This window comes from Pristiophorus japonicus, chromosome 16, assembly GCF_044704955.1.
Source record: "Pristiophorus japonicus isolate sPriJap1 chromosome 16, sPriJap1.hap1, whole genome shotgun sequence".
Lineage (NCBI taxonomy): Eukaryota > Metazoa > Chordata > Chondrichthyes > Pristiophoridae > Pristiophorus > Pristiophorus japonicus.
In genome coordinates this window covers 27298211-27322282 of record NC_091992.1, presented here as the reverse complement: position 1 = coordinate 27322282, position 24072 = coordinate 27298211, and the positions used below count along the sequence as shown (strand labels likewise).

At 46.2% G+C, this 24072-nt stretch overlaps 1 protein-coding gene across 2 annotated transcripts in view; it reads right to left on the bottom strand.

Moving 5' to 3' along the window:
* wscd1a (WSC domain containing 1a) overlaps nt 1–24072 on the bottom strand; it is an 80080-nt gene that overhangs the window by 15651 nt on the left and 40357 nt on the right. For both annotated transcript variants that reach the window (XM_070858091.1, XM_070858092.1), the window contains one exon: nt 11330–11451. In XM_070858091.1, the coding sequence (XP_070714192.1) occupies nt 11330–11451 (122 nt within the window). The remainder of the gene's footprint in view (nt 1–11329; nt 11452–24072) is intronic.

Here is a 24072-nt window from a genome sequence, read left to right as displayed (position 1 = left end):
AATCTTCCCAATCGTAGTGTATTTGGATCAATTCAAATATCCTGACGGTTAAATGAATTCCAATCCAAGCCAACGCTTTAGATGTCAGTCGGGCGAGGTTTCTGATCTACCAAGGGAATGGGTACCATGAATCTCCCCTGACTCAAGGATTTACAACACAACCTTGAACAGAGATATTGAAGTGGAGATGTGACACAATGAGCATAAGAAGCCAGTAAGAATGTATTTGTCTCCATGTAGGATGATATTCACACCTTCCAGAAGTCACTGGGTAGCAATTAGGAGGAGAAACATTGAGTGACTTTTCTTTCCTTTGTCAGTAGCACTGAAACCAACTGTAGTGCCCCATCCCACTGAGATAAAAGAAAGACTTGCATTTGTATATCACCTTTCATGGCCTCAGAATGTCCCAAAGTGCTTTACAGCCAATGAATAACTTTTGAAGTACAGTCACTGTTGAAGTGAAAGAAATGTGGCAGCAATGTGATAATGACCAGCTAATCTGTTCTTTTTGTAATGATATTGGTTGAGGGATAAATACTGGTCAGGATATCAGGGATCACTATCCTGCTCTTCTTTGAAATAATGCCATAGGATCTTTAATGTCCACCTAAGAGGGCAGACATGGCCTCCATTTAATATCTCTTCCAAAAGACGGCACCTTCGACAGTGCAATGTTCCCTCAGTACTACACTGGAATGTCAGCCAAAATTTTATGCTCAAGTCTTTAGTGTGGAGTTGAGCCCACAATCATCTAACTCAGAGGTGAGTGTAATGTATTTGCTTCATGGGTTCTTTGCTTAAGAATTCATAGCAACAAATTGCTGTTAAGAACTAGTTGGTTTATTAGCAAAGGTTTAACAATCACAGTACACATTACCAGGCTCACAACCACCTGCCTCATTATAGGTCCCCTAAACCCAACTGGCTGGGGTATTATTGAGTCTTGTGAGCATCACACAACTGTCTAAGCCACTCAAAACTCAACAGCTCTACAACTATTTTAGTTGATAACCATAAATCAAGTGCCCCCTGATTAAAGAGGGGCACTAAAACCGACCCATTAAACAAATTAAACTTTTGACAGTAAACTTAAATCAAATTAAAATTTGGTTGCCGGGGGTAATGATGCACCCCAGTCCCTCCGGCGGCCACCTCTCGCGGAAGGCCGTGAGCGTACTGGTAGACACCATGTGCTCCACCTCCAGGGACACCCTGGCTTGAATGTACCCACGGAAGAGAGGCAGGCAGTCGGGCTGAACGACCTCCTCGACTGCCCGCTACCTGGACTAGTTGATGGCCACCTTGGCCGTGCCCAGGAGCAGTCCTACGAGGAGGCCATCCGATCTGCCCGCTCCCCTCCGCACAGGGTGCCCAAAGATCAGGAGCGTGGGACTGAAGTGCAACCAGAATTTGAGGAGCAGCCCCTTCAAATATTGGAAGAGGGGCTGCAACCTCACACATTTAACATAGACATGGAACACAGACTCCTCCAGACCGCAGAAATTGCAGGTGGCCTGGGAGCCCGTGAACCGACTTAAAAATCTAATGCACGGGACTGCTTCATGCACCACCCTCAAGGCCAAGTCCCCAACAAATAAAGGGAGGACTCCCGGGTAGAGAACACTCCATTGGGGACCCCTGCCTCCTCTCAACAGCTCTACAACTATTTTTGTAGACAACATTAATCAAGTGCCCCCTAGTTAAAGAGGGGGGCACACTCCAAACACTTTCAAACAAGTGCCCCCTTGTTTTTTTGGGGGGAGGGTTTTGAAGGCACTAAAAACACAAATTATACAACTGCCCTCGAGCTAAAAGAGGGGGGGGGCACTAAAACCGACAAACATAGACAAATGAAACTTTAAACATTAAGGATTAAATTAAAATTTGGTTGCCGTGGGTGATGATGCACTCCAGTCACTCCGGCGCCCACCTCTCACGGAAGGCCGCGAGCGTACCAGTGGACATCGCATGCTCCATCTCCAGGGACACCCTGGCTCGGATGTAACCGCGGAAGAGAGGCAGGCAGTCGGGCTGAACAACCCCCTCGACCGCCCGCTACCTGGACCGGCTGATGGCCCCCTTGGTCATGCCCAGGAGCAGTCCTACGAGGTGGCCCTCTGACCTGCCCGCTCCCCTCCGCACAGGGTGCCCAAAGATCAGGAGCGTGGGACTGAAGTGCAACCAGAATTTGAGGAGCAGTCCCTTCAGATATTGGAAGAGGGATGGCAACCTCGCACACTCAATAAAAATGTGGAACACGGACTCCTCCAGACCGCAGAAATTGCAGGCGGCCTGGGAACCCGTGAACTGACTTAAAAACCTATTGCGCGGGACTGCTCCATGCACCACCCTCCAGGCCAAGTCCCCAATAAATAAGGGGAGGACTTCTGCGTGGAGAGCACTCCATTGGGGACCCCCGCCTCCTCTTAACAGCTCTACAACTATTTTAGTTGCAATCAGTAAACAAGTGCCCCCTGGTTAAAGGGGGGCACACTCCAGGCACTTTCAAACAAGTGCCCCCTTGTTTTTTGGTATTTTTGGGGGTATTTTTGAGGGCACTAAAAACACAAATTGTACAAGTTCCCCCTAGCTAAAAGGGGGGGTGGGGGCACTAAAACCGATAAACATAGAGAAATTAAGCTTTAAACATTAATGATCAAATAAAAATTTGGTTGCTGGGGGTGATAATGCACTCCAGTTCCTCCGGCACCCACCTCTCGCGGAAGGCCGAGAGCGTACCATGGACACCGCGTGCTCCATCTCCAGGAACACCCTAGCTCTGATGTAAGCGCGGAAGAGAGGCAGGCAGTCGGGCTGAACGACCCCCTCGACCGCCCACTGCCTGGACTGGCTGATGGCCGCCTTGGCCCTGCCCAGGAGCAGTCCTACGAGGAGGCCTTCCGACCTACCCGCTCCCCTCTGCACAGGGTGCCCAAAGATCAGGAGTGTGGGACTGAAGTACAACCAGAAATTGAGGAGCAGCCCCTTTAAATAATGAAACAGGGGCTGCAACATCGTACATTCAATAAAAACATGGAACACGGACTCTTCCAGACCGCAGAAATTGCAGGCGGCCTGGGAGACCATGAACCGACTTAAAAACTTATTGCACGGGACTGCTCCGTGCTACACCCTCCAGGCCAAGTCCCCAATAAATAATGCGAGGACTCCCGCGTAGCGTGCACTCCATCAGGGACCTCCGCCTCCTCTCAGCAGCTCTACAAACCTATGAGCATACACACAGGTGCATACAGTACAGTGAGAGTGCTATCACTTAGTGCTATCAGGCTGACACCTGATAAGAGATCAGTTGCCATGGTGCAGACCTTATGGTCTAAGTCCTGGAGGGAGCCCATAATGTTTACTAGTTAATGCCTTCATCTGCTTTCTGCAGAATTGTCAGCAGCAGTATTTGCAAGTAAAAAAAAAACCCAAGGTTGAAAGCATTCAGCCTAAGAAATTCAGCTGACCTCAGGCCACAATTGCAATCTAACATCTACTTTGGCCCCAGTGCCAGAGATAAGAAATTGCTGAGGTGGAACCATTGTATCTCAGGGTAATAGGGTGGAATCTCCAGCAAGATATCAATGTCGCATCCCAGACTAATTGCCAAAAGAAAACCTCGAAATGGAATAAGTTATCTTGGCTACCTACGCTCTTCGCTCGAGTAATTTTTTGCCACAAATTATTGTTGAGAATGTATAGGTTTTTGCAACACATTTCAAATGTGCAAAACAAAAATCATTTAACTCCTTACTCAAGGTGTCATTGGAAAAGTAAGAAAGAAATAGAATTGGCAACGTGAGATCCAGAAGTGATTTATTGCAAGTAAGACTGGATTTCATTTCTTCAGCACCTTTGCTTCCATTTTATACCACTCCCCAGCACTGGTGACTCATTGCTATAAAGAGAATGAGAGCATAAATATGATCAGTAATCTGGTATTTACAGCACTGCTAATGGGACTTTGATTCCTCTCTTAATGCCACAGCTCAGAGGTGCTGCAGATGGAATCAAAATGCAGCAAAATCCTACTGACCCCAATGTATCAGAGATTCAAAAGGGCCTTTTTATCCCATTTCTGATCCTATGCTTTACTTTTGCAGGTCTGATAGCTTGGATAAGGTAGTCACCCATCTCCCATTTAGACAGATTCTCTTGAAGTTTCTAAAATGAAAATTGGGTGAAAAATGTATTCCCCCCTCCCCCCCACCCCTCGCTTTTATGTATCATGAGGTGAAGGCACTAACAGTCGAGGTTTTTGATAAATATTAATCATCAGCAAATTCGACTTCAGAATTCAAGCTTTGACCCCGCCTGTATGCTCTGGATCTATGTTGCCCCGTCTGGTCTTGCAGCTGACAGATGGGGGTGAATGGGAGGGGGATAGAGCAGCGGTAACGCAAAGATGGAACCTTAAACTTGCAGTGATTTATGAATCATTCTTTCCTGGCAACTTGAGTATAATTCCAGTCGCATTTGTGCAAATGCATTTATCTCCAGAGGAGATTTAATTGAGACGATCAATATTAATTCTGAGCTGCAAATCTCTGCATCATGGACCCAAATAATATTGTATTTAACCACAGTACACATTATCCTTGCCAGCTCTAATGGTAAAAGCAAAGTCTCACCAGTAAACTGTAATTTCATTTATGTAAGCAAAAGATTCATTTTTTTTTAAACTGATTTTCTGTTTCCACTGCATAAAATGTCTTCAGAGAGAAACTGTCCTGATCTGTTAATGATAACATTTAAAATGTTTCAATATCCAGATTCCCACCACCACAGATAAGCTTTGCAAATACTTCACAGGAAGTAATGATCATTTCAATCATTAATAACTTGTTTACCTGTGGCCTTTAAAACAAAATGAACATGATATTAATATACATCAGTTTACTGTGGTTTGAGGCTGGATTGAGCTCTGCACTGCTGCCCAGAATGAACATCCATCATAGCCAGAAATGTCCCATTGAATGCTTTCTGATAAACATAAATATGTCAGTAAAATGCAGATTCCCCGGCACATCACAGTACGTGTCCAGCTGCACTTTCTGATATAATTGCAGAATGTTTTTCCCCCTTTTCTTAAGGAAGTGCCTCATGTTGCGGTAGATGACCATCGGAGGCAGCGACCCTCCGACACTGCACCAAAGTTGCCACAATTCATGTGTGGATGCCAGCTAATCTACCATGGAAGGCAGCACAGCTGAACCCAATCCAGTCCTTATGCAGCATCCATGCGTGTAACTTTCAGCAGGGGTCCTGAGCCCTGGCTAAGCTTCCCTCTTCACAGCGAACTGAGACAATTTCAGCAGCTCCATCACAGCCTCAAATCAGATCAGCTCACTAAGCTGAGCCTGGCTTGCATTAACCCACTGAGTCATTGGGCCAACTTTGATGCATGTAAGTTATACCATGTCCACCTTTTGATCAGCTCCAAAAAGCTAACTCTAAATTGAGAAACCCGATGCCATATTCTTAATATATTGTCCAATTAAAATTACTTTCTTTCTGTGCATCTGAAAACATTTTGGGGACAAAATTGTCCCCTTCCTTAAGGTCCATTACCACCTCTTAGAGGTAAGGCCTTTTCGACCGGGCAGGTGAATGGGCTGACACAAAATTGCCCCCGGGCTGGGAGCGTCAGTGCCCATGTTCCCACCCCGTCAGGATCGCGCAGACCGGCGGCGATCCCTGTTCGCCTGAGGGAAATTGCCCTGCGGGAGTGGAATGGCCGCAGGTCAGTGCACCCAACAGCTTTTCCCGGCGGGAAGCTGCCAGTGGCTGGGCGGCACGTCTGCCCTTAAAGGAGAGGGCGCTCCGCCGCAGCCACCATTTTATTTTAATTGTCGGCCGACTCTGATGTCGGCCCGACAATGGCGGCCATGGGTTCGGCCAACAGGCAGCCCGGCCCCCCCCCCCCACCCCTCCCCTCCCGGATACCAGGCCACTGGCCCAGCCAAAGCCCTCCCTGGTGGCCCAGAGCTTACAGCAGCCCTCCCCTTTAACTGAAGGGAAGGGACGTTGCTACGACTCAGCGCGACGCGGCACGTCGAAATCGCACTGATGTGCTCAACGCCGCGCTGATGACACTGCCCGCCTTCCGCCCCACAGCCCCCTGAAACACCGCCTGGAAAATTAAAAAATTTAATATCAATTTCCCACTATTCTCCGCCTCATGGATTGGAGTGGAGAATAATCATTTATTTCTAAATGTGTGCCCCTTTTTCGGGGGGGGGCGGAGGGGGAGCAATTTCGGCTGCTTTACATTTGAGAATGAGCTGGAAAGATTTAACTCTTGGTTTGGCTCCACTATTGTGTTCAGATTATAATTTAGCTGGTGTTACAACCCATACTTAACCTCAACTCCGGCACCAACCTATATTTCAGTTTTGAGCCAAATGCATTGCATTAAAGTAGACATACTTGGAAGGATGCTATTATTTTGGTAAGTCGCTTTGTCAATGAGATCCACACAAAATAAATGTAATTCAGTGGAACTTTCAACACATTTATAAAATATGTACCAATAATTTATATACAGACGCACCAATCAAAGACAACAACTAGAGCAGCAACCACACGGAGAACCTTTGCGTAACAACAAATCAAAGCTGAGGACGATGAGAAAGGAACGGCAAGAACACCAGAAATAAAAAACAAAAATATCAATTGACTTTGTACAGGACTTAGTGTTGGCATTCAAAGTGAAAAGGAAACGTTACATTGAGGGAAATTAAAGACATTGTGGGGCCGAAATTCCCCTTCGGATAAGGCCTCTGGCCGCCTGAAAGCAGCGGCCACGGGTTGGTGTCGAATGGCCGCTGAGTCTCCCCGGAGGGGCCACAATTTTAATAATTTCCCTTCATGGGTCTGACACTAAACATCCTTACGACAAAGTTCCTCCACGACCCTGACCCCGCCACACAGCACTGCCCCCCAGTCATCAAGATCCACGGCACAGCTCTTGACAACATGGGCCACTTTCCATACCTCGGGAGCCTATTATCACTAAGGGCAGACATCGGCGACGAGGTTCAACACCGCCTCCAGTGCGCCAGCGCAGCCTTCGGCCGCCTGAGGAAGAGAGTGTTCGAAGATCAGGCCCTCAAATCTGGCACCAAGCTTATGGTCTACAGGGCTGTAGTGATACCCGCCCTCCTGTATGGCTCAGAGACGTGGACCATATCCAGTAGACACCTCAAATCGCTGGAGAAATACCACCAACGCTGCCTCCACAAGATCCTGCTAATCCCCTGGGAGGAGAGATGAATCATCGTCAGTGTTCTCGATCAGGCCAACATTGCCAGCACCGAAACACTGGCCACACTCGACCAACTCCGTTGGGCGGGCAACATTGTCCGCATGCCGGACCCAAGACTCCCAAAGCAAGCGCTCTACTCGGAACTCCTACATGGCAAGCGAGCCCCAGATGGGCAGAGGAAATGTTTCAAGGACACCCTCAAATCCTCCGAGATAAAGTGCAACATCCCCACTGACACCTGGGCATCCCTGGCCAAAGACCGCTCTAAGTGGAGGAAGAGCATCTGGGAGGGCGCTGAGCACCTCAGGTCTCGTCGCCGAGAGCATGCAGAAAGCAAGTGCAGGCAGCGGCAGGAGCGTGCGGCAAACCAGGCTCCCCACCCACCCTTTCCTTCAACCACTGTCTGTCCCACCTGTGACAGAGACTGCAGTTCCCGTATTGGACTGTACAGTCACCTGAGAACTCATTTTTGGAGTGGAAGCAAGTCTTCCTCGATTTTGAGGGGCTGCCTATGATGATGATAGCCCTTTCTCAGGTTTGGAGCGGTATAGGGGGCCGCTCTGCCCGTTTCCCCGCCATGGTGTGCACGCGCCAACCCCTTACCGACCGGTGGCGACCCTTCTCAAAATTGCCCCATGGGAAATTGCCCCTTACCCGGAATTGCCCCGCAGGAGGTACACCATCGCTGATTGGTGCCACTGACAGCTTTTGCTGTCGGCACAATCTCTGTGGCTGGGTGGCACGGCCGCCCTTAAAGAGGAGGTGGCACTGCCGGCGACTCCATATTTTTTTTTAATGTCGGCTGACTGCCAGGTCGGGCCAACAATTATGGTCGCGGGTTTGGCCGGGCCACCAACAGGCAGCCTGGCACCCCCCCCTGGGTGCCAGGCCACTAGCCTGGACTAGGCCCTGTGTTTGCCACTAAAGTGGCTGCCAAGTTTGCAGCGGCCCTCCCCTTTAACTGGTGGGGAGGGACGTTGTGACGTGTTGCCAGCGCGATGACATCATCAGAGCAGCGCTGACGACTTCGAGCATCGGCTACTCCAACCCCCCCCACAATTCTGCCCCGCTAGTGACGGCCACTCCGCCCCGCCCCAACTTCCGTCCCGATGATGAGACCACTTCTGCCCCGATCCCCAAAAAACCACGAGGTGCTGAATTTCTCCCGTTAGGCCACCCCATGCATTGGGGTAGCCGGAACATTTTGAAAATGGTAGGTGTGACTCGTTTCGGGCGGTGGACAATTTCGGCCCCTGTGAATGTCACTGGACGACTGCTGAAGACCTCATCCATGTCTTTGTTACCTCTAGACTTGACTATTTCAACGCACTCCTGGCTGGCCTCTCACATTCTACCCTACGTAAACTTAAGTTCATCTAAAACTCGGTTGCCCATGCCCTAACCTGCACCAAGTCCCGTTCACCCATCACCCCTGTGCTCACTGACCTACACTGCTCCCAGTTAAGCAATGCCTTGATTTTAAAATTCTCACCCTTGTTTTCAAATCCTGCCATGTTCTCACCCCTCCCTATCTCTGTAATCTCCTCCAGCCCCTCAACCCCCCGCGATATCTGTGCTGCTCTAATTGTGGTCTCTTGAATATCCCTAATCACTCCACCATTGGTGGCCATGCCTTCACCTGCCAAGATCCTAAGCTCTGGAATTCCTTCCCTAAATCTCTCCGCCTCTCTTTCCTCCTTTAATATGCTCATTAAAACCTAGCTCTTTGACCAGCTGCCCTAATCTCTCCTTATGAGAGTTGGTGGAAAAATGTTGTTTTATAATACTGCTGCAAAGTGTCTTGAGACATATTGCTAGGTTGAAGACGCTGTATGAATAATTGTTGTTGTTGCTGTTACTCAAGATAATAAGAATTTTATTCCTATGTCAGACCTAAGTAAGAATGTCTCAGTTCAGCTCACTTGGTACAACTGCTGAGTCAGAAGATTGTATATTGAGGCGCAAACTGGAGGTTTACATTCATAGTGTAGGGTGGCACTCCAGTACAGAACTGAGGGAGTGCTGCATGGTCAGATGTGCTATCCTTTGGATAAGATATTGAACCATTGGCTCTGTCTCCTCATTCTGGTATAGTTCAAGTAAATGTTAAAAATCTCGCACTACTATTTAAGGAAAAGAGATTCCCCTGGTGTTGTGGTCAAAATTCATTCCATCACAAATATATTAACTGGATATTCCTCTCATTGCCTTTTCTGGGTTGTTAGTAGGACAGAATGGCTGCCACCTTAAATGCAAATCAATCCTGTCGGCTAACATAGCAAATGGTCAGAAATGGTTCAGATCTGAGCAGTTAAGTAACCTGCTTGTTTTTAATTGGGGGATGGCTGGAGGTGAGCCTCCAGTGATTTTAACTGTCCAAATACCTGGGACGAAATTTTGCCCGAGCTCAGAGGACGGGATCGGTGGCGGGTCAACTGTTGATGATTGGGTCCGGACCCCGCTGTCAACCAGCCTCCACGCTACTTTCCCAGATGTGGGGACAGTCTACGCTGAAAAGACCCGACATGCAGCAGTGATGGAGACAATTTACGTGCTTCCCTCTAAGACAATTTTGAGCTCAACTTACCATTTTTCCAGGTTTTCCACGAGGTTCCCGCTGCTCGGGGATCACGTCAGGTAAGAATGTTGGGAGTCAGGATGAATTCATTTCTTTACCTGACAGCTGCAATTGTGCGATAAAAGCTTCCATCTCACAGCTATTGACTTTCCAAGATCAGAAGCTGTTGCTTACTGCATTTGGAAGGCACATTGAGCTTTATGCAGGTTGCAAGTCTTTGGAGCAATCTCTCCATCCTGTGTCACCTCATTGGAACAACCTCTCACCATTGGCAGATCGCTTCTATCATCTCAAGTTCACCTGCCATCTATTACATTAGCACCGGTGCCCTTGAAACTATCTCACCTTGGTCCTCAGAATCTCACCATGATCAGCCCCAACAACAGCAGCACCAACAACAACACCAACCTTCTCCACAATCAACTGATACTGCACATGACATCAGTATCCAACCACGTTGCTGCCCGGGACGCAAGGGATGGCCTCACCGTGGCCAGATTTACTTTACTTGACGCTGTACACTCTGGCTGCCACATGATGCACCAGGTTGGCGCCACCCCACACCAACACCATAAAGCATCGCTACAATGCCCGAGCCATTCCTTTCATACTCATCAGCATTGCGGGGGTTGCCATTATGTCTCACCATTCACTGCAACTCACTAAGCCACTTCCAAAGGTGCACAGAATCCCCAAAAGTGCTGAAGTAAAAACAAAAAAAATACTGTAACAGTACAGTAGATCTATCAGTAGCTTCAAAGAGAGAAGGCTTTTGGCAGGAAAAGACCAGCTGGTCCATCAACCCTGCCCCACACGATGATGGCCCGACCATCATGACTGAACATCTCCCTCCCACCCACCCCCAGTTATGGTTAACGCTTCGGATGAAGACCCTCCATCAGAAGTGACTTTCCAGTATCTGCACTTTTTTTTCTTTTCACATGTAAAAGTACTCTTGTTTTCAAAGGGTTAATCTTGTGCTGATCGAGATACACAACCAGCTGGAGCCGATTCTGGAACTTCAGCTTGCTGCACAGTCATTGCACGAGGAGACTTGCTGATGTCAAGACCACAACCAATGTTCCCTCTCAACCGTTTTTTGCGCGCGGTACCTTTACATTTGTTGTGCAGCCGCACATGCGCGGTATCTTAGAGGGAAGCGATGTGAGCGGCCTGCGCGGTACCTTCCCGATGGCCTCGCACGCGCACAGCTTCGAATGAACTTTGACCACAATGCCAGGATTAACTGTTCAACTCAGGTGGGAACTTCCACCAAGCAGCTGGCCAGGGATCCTGACAAACCCTATCACACTTACAGCTTTAACGTTCAAACCAACCTTCAGTGTAATTTAAACTTTCATTCACCTCCAGCATTTAGGAATTTTCCACACAACCCGCACCTTTCACATTCAAAACAATGACCCAATCACTTCGTGCAATTATATCTTTGATTATCTGCAAAGAAAGATTGCACCTACCTTTTTAGTGCAGAATTCGGTGCATTTAGCAACAGTCAAGTTAGGCTGGATTGAATAGACCGGGAAAGTTGCAGTTAGATTCTTGGGTATCTTGAAACATCCTCGATAGAGAACATTCCTATCTGAAGCAACATAAAGTGCATATTACTTTAAATCAACAACAATGGGTCTATCACAATTATTTGAGAATAACACTCAATGCAATTGAAACACTCACTGGAAAGGTAATATCTTACTTTCTTAGATTAGGACACGAGAATGGGCTATGACGCTGCCAACAATGTCAAAGTGCTGCTTACCCAACCAGAAGACTACTGCTCAAGCGTCCTGGTCAGATCTTCTGCGGGAAGCAAGGAAGAGTTTTTTCCTCGATTGTCTCAAATACTAAGTGAAGAACTGCACTCAATGCATTTGGGGAACAACAACAACTTGCATTTAAATAGCATCAGAAAAATGTCCCAAGGTGCTTCACAGAAGCATAGTCAAGGCAGAGATTGGTCTCCAGTCATCTTGGTTAACCCCCCTTGCCACTGGATCAAGACCTAGCTCTGTCAAGCCCGTGAGGTGGCTGGTGTGCAACGGCCACTCCACATTAAAAAAATCCACACACAGGCACCTTCCACCCTTCAATATGTAGTTCGGGACCTAGAATGTCAGGTCCCTCATTGAAACACCTGTAAACTCATCTCTTTTTGGTGTGGAAGCAGGTCATCCTTGATACGAGGGACTGTCTAATACTAATACTACTAGTCAAGGCACAAATTGACATTTGGAGAGGTGGTTAAAGCTTGGCCAGAGGTTACAGAATTGATCTGAAAAATACTTTTTAAAGGTATTTTTAAATACATTTAAAAGGTAGATTTTTACCAATTATAGCTGGTACTGTAAACCAATTCTGATTACATGTTTTTTTTAATATACAGTACACTAAACATTTCAGAAAGTCATGATAAAATTGAGAGGGAGATAAAGCTACACTTCATAGTTGACACAAGAAATCAATTAAAATATAATAGTGGAATTGGGAGCTACTAAAGGATCTGCCATGTGCTGGAATAACATAATTTGCACTGTCGGTTATTAGTCTATAATGACTATTAGTTATCATTGGTGATTCCATAAATTATGTTCTACTTGAATGAAAAATAAATCTGCCTGATTTGGCAATGGTAGTGTTTTCTGGAAAGGATGTTAAATATTTAAACCTTTTCTTTTATTTAAAGAATAGAGATGTGGATTAGAGTTGAGGAGAGAATCGTTCCCTTTATTGATCTGATTTTTAAAAACCTTTATTTATAGGGTAGCACATTCCTTTTTAATTCACGGCAGAATTCTTGTGCGTCTCGTTCCTTCCATTAGCTGCCCAGGCCCCACACACAAGAATTCCGTCACTAAACCCTTCTGTCTCTCCACCGATAAGACCCTCTTTAAAACCATTACTTTGACCAAGCTTTGGTTACTCCTCCTAATATTTCCTTGTTTGGCTTGGTGTCCATTTTTTTACGTGCGCCTCTGTGAATCAGCTTAGAGCAGGTTTTACATTAAAGATGCTATAGGAACACAAGTTTCTGCTTTAGTAGTTGAGGCAAATAACTCTTGTCTTGTATAAAACAAGATCCCTGAGCAGACATTTGCATTCGGAAATGGTCTGTTTAGATCAGTTTTAAATTACATACATAATCACAACATGGTGGATCACCATTCTAATTCATTGAAAACAGACTGTTTCTTCCCTTCATCTCAGTCACTTTATAATTCAATGTTCAACTCTCTAAGAAGCCGTTTTGCCAAGTGTTGGCTGATATAATGGACAGCACATATTGATCGAGTTGGCAACATTAATTGGACGCATGTCTGGAGGTTTCATCACATGACCTCCCGTCTCCAACCGCCTCACCCAGTCAAATAGCCTTTCTTACCTATCTCCGATATTTTTATCACTAATAAACAAAAGTGTTCAAAGTAAATGAAAAAAAACACAATTTCTTTAATGCCCTTATGGTTTTATCTGTTTAGTTGTTCACAGCAGTGTCTAGAAGAGCAATCTTTAATTTCTGGAGACTCCAAGACAATCCTGGAGGGTTGCCAACCTTTCATACTGAGTAAAATTTGAAAGTTCACTGACATCTGGTACTGTGTCTATTTCTCAGTGTCAACTATTCTACAACTCTACCGTAAACTGGGTAAGTTGTGACAGCAACAATAATAATTGCATTTACAAAATGCCTGGTCACGTCAATGCATCTGAAAGCACTTCACACAGTGAATTATTTTGAAGTGCAGATATTCTGTAGCAGCAATGTCGCACAAACGGCAACAAGCTGAATGGCCAGTTAATCTTCTTTTTGATGGTAATCAGTTGAGAGAGGATTCCTAGGCTGGATGCCAGGGGGACTCCTTACTCTTCTTCAAATAGTGCATGGGATCTTTAATGTTCATCTGGACCACAGAATAAGTAGACAGAACCTTGATTTGGCACTTCATCTGAAGAATAAATGCTTAGCACAGGAGCAAAGCGAATCTGTGAGAGCAAATTCTACCCTGTTACTGAGTAAGAAACCACTATTCATTTTCACATATTATTATATAGGCCCAGATTTTGGGGTCAGCGGTGATGGGACGGTGCTCACCACTGACCTCGAAGCTACCCACACAGATTTAGCAGGCTCTGCAGCATTGAATTCCCCTATTGTGACGTGACTTTCAATAAGGCGTCATCTTGGTGATCTGTGTCGTCCGTGAACAGTGAAGTCATCAAACAGGCTGAGCAGCCAATCAGATTGAAGAATTCACACAGGCACCAAACCAGGAAGTAAAAAGCACTGATTATCATTCACTTTTTAATCATTGTACAGAGAGCGAAATAAAGATTGAGACATACACATGGGATTAAGGTAGAAGCTGAAATATCATAAACAAATATTAACAAAATAAAATAAAATTATTTTTTATTTTAAAAATCTAAGGATTTCTATCACGGAATGAAGGGAATGATACTCCACTCTTCTAAAAAATTAGTTTTTCAGCGCCAGAGGAGTTCTTCAGCAGTAATTATGACTTAGTACACTGTTAAAAAAACTCAGTTACACCTCATTCAACAAGGTTTAACATTTTCAATGGTTTTTACAACAAGAATAGTGTGTAAAAAGTTGAACTGACATCAAATCATTGATTTAGTGTTGATTGCATCGGCAAAGACTGCAACAGCGTCCCCCATGGAGGGGCAGGGTATCACTGACAGCAACTTCGAGAGTTCTGTGTTGAACTGCGCAAGTGTGGACGCCAGAAGTTGCTGTCAGTTTTACACAATAATGACAGCAAGCACTGACAGTTGCACCGACATTACAACCACAAATTCCGGGCCAATGAATTACATTTGCTTGGTATCTCAGATGGCTGGAACAGCCATGTAATTTACAACATACGTCTTCTGCACAAATGGTTCACAGCTCCTGTGATATGAAGAGGGATTTTCCTCTTCCTGCACCTGGAGAATGCTCAGCGAAGCGCAGCTTCGATGTACAGATGGAAACCTGTCGTCGACTCATTAAACAGTCAGGAGGCAGAAAATCCCCGTCATTCAGTTCCGCAGCCAGCAGTGACTCAGGGAACACAGACAAAATCACTGATGAATTTGAGCGAGATGGGGAAGGTGATGGTTCTGTGAGCTGATGAATGGATACATGTGAAATGGACGCAACCTGCCTGTACCGATAGCAATTACCTTTGAACCCTATTTTTGCTAGGGTGCAAAGGGCTTTGTTCATGTACACAAAAGTGGAGGGCAGAGAAACCCAAGGCAAAGAACAAAAAGGGCCATTGTACAGCAAAATTCTAAAAGGACAAAGGGTGTTAAAAAAACAAGCCTGAAGGCGTTGTGTCTTAATGCAAGGAGTATCCGCAATAAGGTGGATGAATTAACTGTGCAAATAGATGTTAACAAATATGATGTGATTGGGATTACGGAGACGTTGCTCCAGGATGATCAGGGCTGGGAACTCAACATCCAGGGGTATTCAACATTCAGGAAAGATAGAATAAAAGGAAAAGGAGGTGGGGTAGCATTGCTGGTTAAGGAGGAAATTAAGGCAATAGTTCGGAAGGACATTAGCTTGGATGATGTGGAATCTATATGGGTAGAGCTGCAGAACACCAAAGGGCAAAAAACATTAGTGGGAGTTGTGTACAGACCTCCAAACAGTAGTAGTGATGTTGGGGAGGGCATCAAACATGAAATTAGGAGTGCATGCAATAAAGGTGCAGCAGTTATAATGGGTGACTTTAATATGCACATAGATTGGGTTAACCAAGCTGGAAGCAATACGGTGGAGGAGGATTTCCTGGAGTGCATAAGGGATGGTTTTTTAGACCAATATGTCGAGGAACCAACTAGGGGGGAGGCCATCTTAGACTGGGTGTTGTGTAATGAGAGAGGATTAATTAGCAATCTCGTTGTGCGAGGCCCCTTGGGGAAGAGTGACTATAATATGGTGGAATTCTGCATTAGGATGGAGAATGAAACAGTTAATTCAGAGACCATGGTCCAGAACTTAAAGAAGGGTAACTTTGAAGGTATGAGGCGTGAATTGGCTAGGATAGATTGGCGAATGATACTTAAGGGGTTGACTGTGGATGGGCAATGGCAGACATTTAGAGACCACATGGATGAACTACAACAATTGTACATTCCTGACTGGTGTAAAAATAAAAAAGGGAAGGTGGCTCAACCGTGGCTATCAAGGGAAATCAGGGATAGTATTAAAGCCAAGGAAGTGGCATACAAATTGGCCAGAAATAGCAGCGAACCCGGGGACTAGGAGAAATTTAGAACTCAGCAGAGGAGGACAAATGGTTTGATTAGGGTAGGAAAAATGGAGTACAAGAAGAAGCTTGCAGGGAACATTAAGACGGATTGCAAAAGTTTCTATAGATATGTAAAGAGAAAAAGGTTAGTAACGACAAACATAGGTCCCCTGCAGTCAGAATCTGGGGAAGTCATAACGGGGAACAAAGAAATGGCGGACCAATTGAAAGTACTTTGGTTCGGTATTCACTAAGGAGGAGACAAACAACCTTCCGGATATAAAAGGGGTCGGAGGGTCTAGTAAGGAGGAGGAACTGAGGGAAATCCTTATTAATCGGGAAATTGTGTTGGGGAAATTGATGGGATTGAAGGCCGATAAATCCCCAGGGCCTGATGGACTGCATCCCAGAGTACTTAAGGAGGTGGCCTTGGAAATAGTGAATGCATTGACAGTCATTTTCCAACATTCCATTGACTCTGGATCAGTTCCTATGGAGTGGAGGGTAGCCAATGTAACCCCACTTTTTAAAAAAGGAGGGAGAGAGATAACAGGGAATTATAGTAGTGGGTAAAATGATGGAATCAATTATTAAGGATGTCATAGCAGTGCATTTGGAAAGAGGTGACATGATAGGTCCAAGTCAGCATGGATTTGTGAAAGGGAAATCATGCTTGGCAAATCTTCTGGAATTTTTTGAGGATGTTTCCAGTAGACTGGACAAGGGAGAACCAGTTGATGTGGTATATTTTGGACTTTCAGAAGGTTTTCGACAAGGTCCCACACAAGAGATTAATGTGCAAAGTTAAAGCACATGGGATTGGGGGTAGTGTGCTGACATGGATTGAGAACTGGTTGTCAGACAGGAAGCAAAGAGTAGTAGTAAATGGGTACTTTTCAGAATGGCAGGCAGTGACTAGTGGGGTACCGCAAGGTTCTGTGCTGGGGCCCCAGCTGTTTACACTGTACATTAATGATTCAGACGAGGGGATTAAATGTAGTATCTCCAAATTTGCGGATGACACTAAGTTGGGTGGCAGTGTGAACTGCGAGGAGGATGCTATGAGGCTGCAGAGCGACTTGGATAGGTTAGGTGAGTGGGCAAATGCATGGCAGATGAAGTATAATGTGGATAAATGTGAGGTTATCCACTTTGGTGGTAAAAACAGAGAGACAGACTATTATCTGAATGGTGACAGATTAGGAAAAGGGGAGGTGCAACGAGACCTGGGTGTTATGGTACATCAGTCATTGAAGGTTGGCATGCAGGTACAGCAGGCGGTTAAGAAAGCAAATGGCATGTTGGCCTTCATAGCGAGGGGATTTGAGTACAGGGGCAGGGAGGTGTTGCTACAGTTGTACAGGGCCTTGGTGAGGCCACACCTGGAGTATTGTGCACAGTTTTGGTCTCCTAACCTGAGGAAGGACATTCTTGCTATTGAGGGAGTGCAGCGAAGGTTCACCAGACTGATTCCCAGGATGGCGGGACTGACCTATCAAGAAAGACTGGATCAACTGGGCTTGTATTCACTGGAGTTCAGAAGAATGAGAGGGGACCTCATAGAAACGTTTAAAATTGTGACGGGGTTAGACAGGTTAGATGCAGGAAGAATGTTCCCAATGTTGGGGAAGTCCAGAACCAGGGGACACAGTCTAAGGATAAGGGGTAAGCCATTTAGGACCGAGATGAGGAGGAATTTCTTCACCCAGAGAGTGGTGAACCTGTGGAATTCTCTACCACAGAAAGTTGTTGAGTCCAATTTACTAAATATATTCAAAAATGAGTTAGATGAAGTCCTTACTACTAGGGGGATCAAGGGGTATGGCGAGAAAGCAGGAATGGGGTACTGAAGTTGCATGTTCAGCCATGAACTCATTGAATGGCGGTGCAGGCTAGAAGGGCCAAATGGCCTACTCCTGCACCTATTTTCTATGTTTCTATGTTTCTATAGCGAAGCCCTGAACATTAGTGCTGTACATTTGTATGGTCTTCACCCTACTGTGCTACCCCAACATAAAGCCATGCCAAGAGATGTGCCTGCACCCAGCAAATCTGTGCACTTGCCTCTCCTTACAGGCACAGCAGCTTAGATATACTTAAAAAAAATATTTGTTCCGTGAGTGTCGCTGGCAAGGCCAGCATTTATTGCCCATCCCTAATTTCCCTTGAGAAGGTTGTGGTAAGCCACCTTCTTGAACCGCTACAGTCCTTGTGGTGAAGGTGCTCCCACAGTGCTGTTAGGGAGGGAGTTCTCGGATTTTGACCCAGCGACGATGATGGAATGGTGATATATTTCCAAGTCAGGATGGAGTGTAACTTGATGGGGAACTTGCAGGTGATGGTGCTTCCATATGCCTGCTACCCTTGTCCTTCTGGGTGGTAGAGGTTGCGGGTTTGGGAGGGTCAGCCGAAAAAGCTTTGGCGAGCTGCTGCAGTGCATCTTGTAGATGGTGCACACTGCAGCCACAGTGCGCTGCTGGTGGAGGGAGTGAATGTTGAAGGTGGTGGATGGGGTGCCAATCAAACACTTACAGCAGTGTTTGCTTCAATGTACTGTAAAGTGTAAAAATAACATTTAATGTCATAATATAATAATATTAGAGGAGAACATGACTCCATGTCACCAGTGCAACTTTCCAGCAAAATGAAATAAGTGAATGTGAGATAAGAAGACTAAAACAAATTAAATATTCTGAATTGCATGGAAGGGGATGTCAGTCTATAATTTTTACCAATGTTTTCGACAATTGATGGATGAGTATTGCTGTCATGTAATTGTCACAATATTGCATAATATAATTACTAACCCACTGAATTTTCTTCCTATCACAGCGATTCCATTCCTCACCCCTCCCCCTCACTCTGGGACAATTTGAGTCAGCCACACCATCAATGGAATCTTCACCATTGGTGTTGAGAGCAAACATAAAGACTGTCATTATAGCTGAACAAAAGGGACGTGCTGATCGGGAGAGGGTCAATTTGACCTCCATTGTACAATGTATGCAACAAAATTACTCAATGTCAAACAGTAAAATAATAATGTTTTAATGTGAGACAGCATAGTATAATATCGTTCGACTGAACTGTTTAATGCCAGTTAGACTGTAGTGTATAGAATCAAACAGCCTCGTGTAGTGTCAGTTAGACTGAAGTGGATTCTCAGATATCATTGCATTGTGTAGACAGCACTATATAGTTTCATTGATATATAACCTGGAAATTCCAGAAACAAATCTATTGTGCAATCAAATCAGTAATCATTAGCATAAACAACTCTCTATTCACTAACCTTTCCCCACCATCAACTCTCATCATCATCATCATCGGCAGTTCCTCGGAATCAAGGAAGACTTGCTTTCACGCTTAGCATAAGTTCTTAGGTGGCTGCACAGTCCAATACGAGAACCACAGTCTCTATCACAGGTGGGACAGAGAGTGGTTGAAGGAAAGGGTGGGCGGGGAGCCTGGTTTGCCGCACGCTCCTTCCGCTGCCTGCGCTTGTTTTCTGTATGCTTTCGGCGACGACACCCGAGGAGCTCAGCACCTTCCCGGATACACTTCCTCCACTTAGGGCGGTTTTTGGCCAGGGACTCCCAGGTGTCAGTGGGGATGTCGCACTTTATCAGGGAGGCTTCGAGGATGTTCTTGTAACGTTTCCGCTGCCCACCTTTGGCTCGTTTGCCGTGGACGAATTCCGAGTAGAGCGCTTGCTTTGGGAGTCTCATGTCTGATATGCAAACTATGTGGCCTGCCCAGCAGAGCTGATCAAGTGTGGTCAGTGCTTCAATGCTGGGGATGTTGGCCTGGACGAGGACGCTAATGTTGGTGCGTCTGTCCTCCCAGGGGATTTGTAGTATCCTGCGGAGACATCGTTGGTGGTATTTCACCAGTGACTTGAGGTGTCTACTGTACATGGTCCATGTCTCTGAGCCATACAGGAGGGCGGGTATTACTACAGCCCTGTAGACCATGAGCTTGGTGACAGTTTTGAGGGCCTGGTCTTCAATCACTCTTTTCCTTAGGTGGCCAAAGGCTACACTGGCGTATTGGAGGCGGTGTTGGATCTCGTTGTCAATGCCTGCTCTTGTTGATAGGAGGCTCCCGAGATAAGGGAAGTGGTTCACGTTGTCCAGGGCCGCGTCGTGGATCTTGATGTCTGGGGGGCAATGCTGTGCGGCAAGGACAGGCTGGAGGAGGCCTTTTGTCTTACTGATGTTTAGCATCAACTCAACTCTGTACACATGAGCGCTCCCCCATCACCAAATTTGTATTCACGAACATTCCAACATCATCTTTCTGTTATCCTACAACGTGTGTTATATAGAATGGGTAAGACAATGGGTCAAATTTTGCTGAGAGAGGGGTTGAGGGTGGTGTCAGTTCGACTTTTCCCTGCATCTTTCAGCTTGTAATTATTTTGTACCGTAACTTATTGGAAGTGCGAGCTGCTAATGGTGTGGCGAGGAAAACGGGGCACCTGGGACCTTAGTGAGTGGCAGGGTCAACAGGTTGTCTCCTTAACAACTGAGATTGAAGGGCTGAGAAGGAAACAGTATTGACAGAGAAGGAGGCTGAATTAGAGTGGGTGAATTTAACGTCAAATCAAGTACTGAAAGATAAATAAAGAGAGGAAAAGAAATCATGGATTGAGAGAGAGAAAAAAAGGAGGCAGAAATTAAAAGTAAAAAAAAATGTAACAATTGAATCTTTAAAAAATTCTCTGTGAGAAATTTCCGACATACAGGAATAAAACTGAACAGTTTAAATTGTTTTCTTTCTGGGCCAGAGAGGCTGACTGACATTGCATTAACAATTATCATGTCGTTAAAAGGGCACTTGTGCTCCTAACGACCAGCCCTAACTTTCTGCGGTGAGTTTAATGGGAAACTTATGTACAAATCGAGCAAGTTCTTAACAATAACGGGGAGTGAAGGGCGAGATTCTATTTGTGCAAAGTAAACTGCGGAGCTGTGTAAACCGACCAGAAAGTTCTGGAGATTCATAACTCATGGCATATCTCTTAATCTCCTGAATTTGCTGGCCGATTTGCACATTAATAATGGTATTGTGTCATCAACACGCTGTTATTTTTCAAGCAGGATTTGGCCCATTAATTTGCAACAGTGTAATATTTTTCGACCAAAGACATGATGTGCAATGGAATTTCTACATTATTTAATGTCGCAACTGAAGTGATGACTGTCATGCCACTCACATTGGGGCATTATTTTGTAGTTTGATGTGATTTTCCCTGCAGTGTGGAAAGTAAAGAGCTTTCATAGAATCTTACAACACAGAAAGAGGCCATCTGGCCCACTGCGCCCCAGCCGGCTTTTTGACAGAACTATTCAATTAGTGCCACTTCCATACGTATAGCTGTGCAAATCTTTCCTTTGCATGTATTTATCTCATTCCCTTTTTAAAGTTGCTACTGAATTTGCTTCCGCCATCGTTTTGGGCAGTGCATTTCAGATCATAATAACTCGCTGCATAAAAATAATTTTCCTCATCATGCCTCTGGTTCTTTTGTCATTTATGTTAATTCTGTGTCATCTGGTTACTGACCCACCAACCAGTGGGAACAGTTTCTCCTATGTACCGCTCGACTGAATTTTCCCTGAGCCTTCTCTGCTCCAAGGAGAACAAACCCAGCTTCCCTAGTCTCCCCACATAAATGAAGCCCTGGTATTCTGGTAAATCTCTGCAACCTCTTCAAGGCCTTGAACTGTGACTAGAACTGATGTTTATAGGAGGCCACAAACTCTGAGGCTGAACCAGACACTTCGCAACCTTGATGTCCTTGTTGACCCCGAACTGAGCTTCTAATCCCATATCCACTCCATCACCAAGACAGCTGACTTCCAGCTCTGTAACATCGCCCACCTCCTCCGCTCTGTCAGTCTATCTGCTGCTGAAACCCTCATCCATGACATTTTTATCGTCAGTCTCAACTAATACAATGTTCTAAGAACATAAGAAATAGGAGCAGGTGTAGGCCATTTGGCCCCTCGAGCCTTCTCCTGGCTGGCCTCCCATCTTCCTCCCTCTGTAAACTTGAGCTCACCCAAAACTCTGCTGCCCGTTCTCCCATCCACCGTGCTTGCAGACCTACCCGTTTCAGCAACGCTTCAAATTTAAAATTCTCATCCTTGTGTTCAAATCCCTCCATGGTCTCATTCCTCTCTATCTCTGTAACGTCCTCCAGCCTGCAATCCTCTGAGAACACTGCTTTCCTCCAATTCTGGCCTCTTGTGCGTCTCTGATTTCTTTTGTCTCACGATTGGTGGCCGTGCCTTCAGCTGTCTTGGCCCCAAGTACTGAATTTCCTTCTCTTCAACTCTCTGACTCTCACGCACTCTCTCCTCCTTTAAGATACTCCTTAAAACCTATCTCTTTCACCAATCCCAAGATCTCCTTATGTGGCTCAGAGTCAATTTTGTCTGATAATGCTCCCGTGAAGTACCTTGGGATGTTCTACTATGATAAAGGTAAGCTGTTGTTGTTGAGGCAGAAGATGTCACTTCTTTCACTACACTGGGCCATAATTCTGCAGTGGCAGGGCATGTAACGCCGTATGTTAGATTTGTCTTTGCATGTTTAGGTTAGTAAATCTTTTGCGTGGCAAGTTGCTGAAAGTGGGAGCTGATAGTGTCGCAGCGAGGGAAACAGGGCATCTGGGACCTGAGTGATCAGAGAAAGCAACTGCATATTTCCTTAACCAATCAGGCTGAAGTATCATGAAATTAACAGCACAAGGACTGAGAAGGAAATGTAAATTAGACTGGGTGAATTTAATATCAAATTGAGTACAGAAAGAGAGGAAAAGAATTAAAAATAGTAAAGAAGCTAAGGTAAGCCAGAATGTGGCTTAGTGGGTAGCACACTTGCCTCTGAGTCAGAAGGTTGTGGGTTCAAGTCCTGCCCCAGGGGCTTGAACACGTAAATCTAAGCTGACACTGGAGTGCTGCATTGTTGGAGGTGCCATCTTTCAGGTGATATTTTAAACAATGTAACTATTTGTACTACACTTTTTTTGACAGACAGGCATCTGTCCAGTCCCGCCCGTACTGCACTTTTTTTGACAGACATGCAACAAGTCCCACCCCTGTCAAGCCCCGCTCCCCCCCCATCCCATCCCGGCCCGAATCATTCCATTCACGTTGTGCCGAGAAGCAGGACCTGAGACTCCGATTCTCTCTCTCCCTCTCCCCCCTCCCCTCCCACCCCCCCACCCCCCGGCCAGTGTGGGGCCGAGAGTGGAGTGCACCTTGGGGCCGAGAGTGAAAGAGAGGGTGGGGGGAGAGTGAGAGGTTGGGGGGAGAGGGAGTGAGAGAGACTGGGGGAGAGTGAGAGAGGCTGGGGGGAGAGTGAGAGAGGCTGGGGGGAGAGTGAGAGAGGCTGGGCGGAGAGTGAGAGAGGCTGGGGGAGAGAGTGAGAGAGGCTGGGGGGAGAATGAGAGAGGCTGGGGGAGAGTGAGAGAGGTTGGGGGGAGAGGGAGTGAGAGAGGCTGGGGGGAGAGTGAGTGAGGCTGGGGGAGAGTGAGAGAGGCTGGGGGAGAGTGAGAGAGGTTGGGGGGAGAGGGAGTGAGAGAGGCTGGGGGGGAGAGGGAGTGAGAGAGGCTGGGGGGGAGAGTGAAAGAGGCTGGGGGGAGAGGGAATGAGAGAGGCTGGGGAGTGAGTGAGAGAGGCTGGGGGGAGAGTGAGAGAGGCTGGGGGGGAGAGTGAGAGAGGCTGGGGGGAGAGAGTGTGAGAGAGCTGGGGGAAGAGGGAGTGAGAGAGGCTGAGGAGAGAGTGAGAGAGGCTGGGGGACAGTGAGAGAGGTTGGGGGGAGAGGGAATGAGAGAGGCTGAGGAGAGAGTGAGAGAGGCCTAGGGGAGAGAGAGTGAGAGAGCTAGGGGGAGAGGGAGTGAGAGAGGCTGAGGAGAGAGTGAGAGAGGC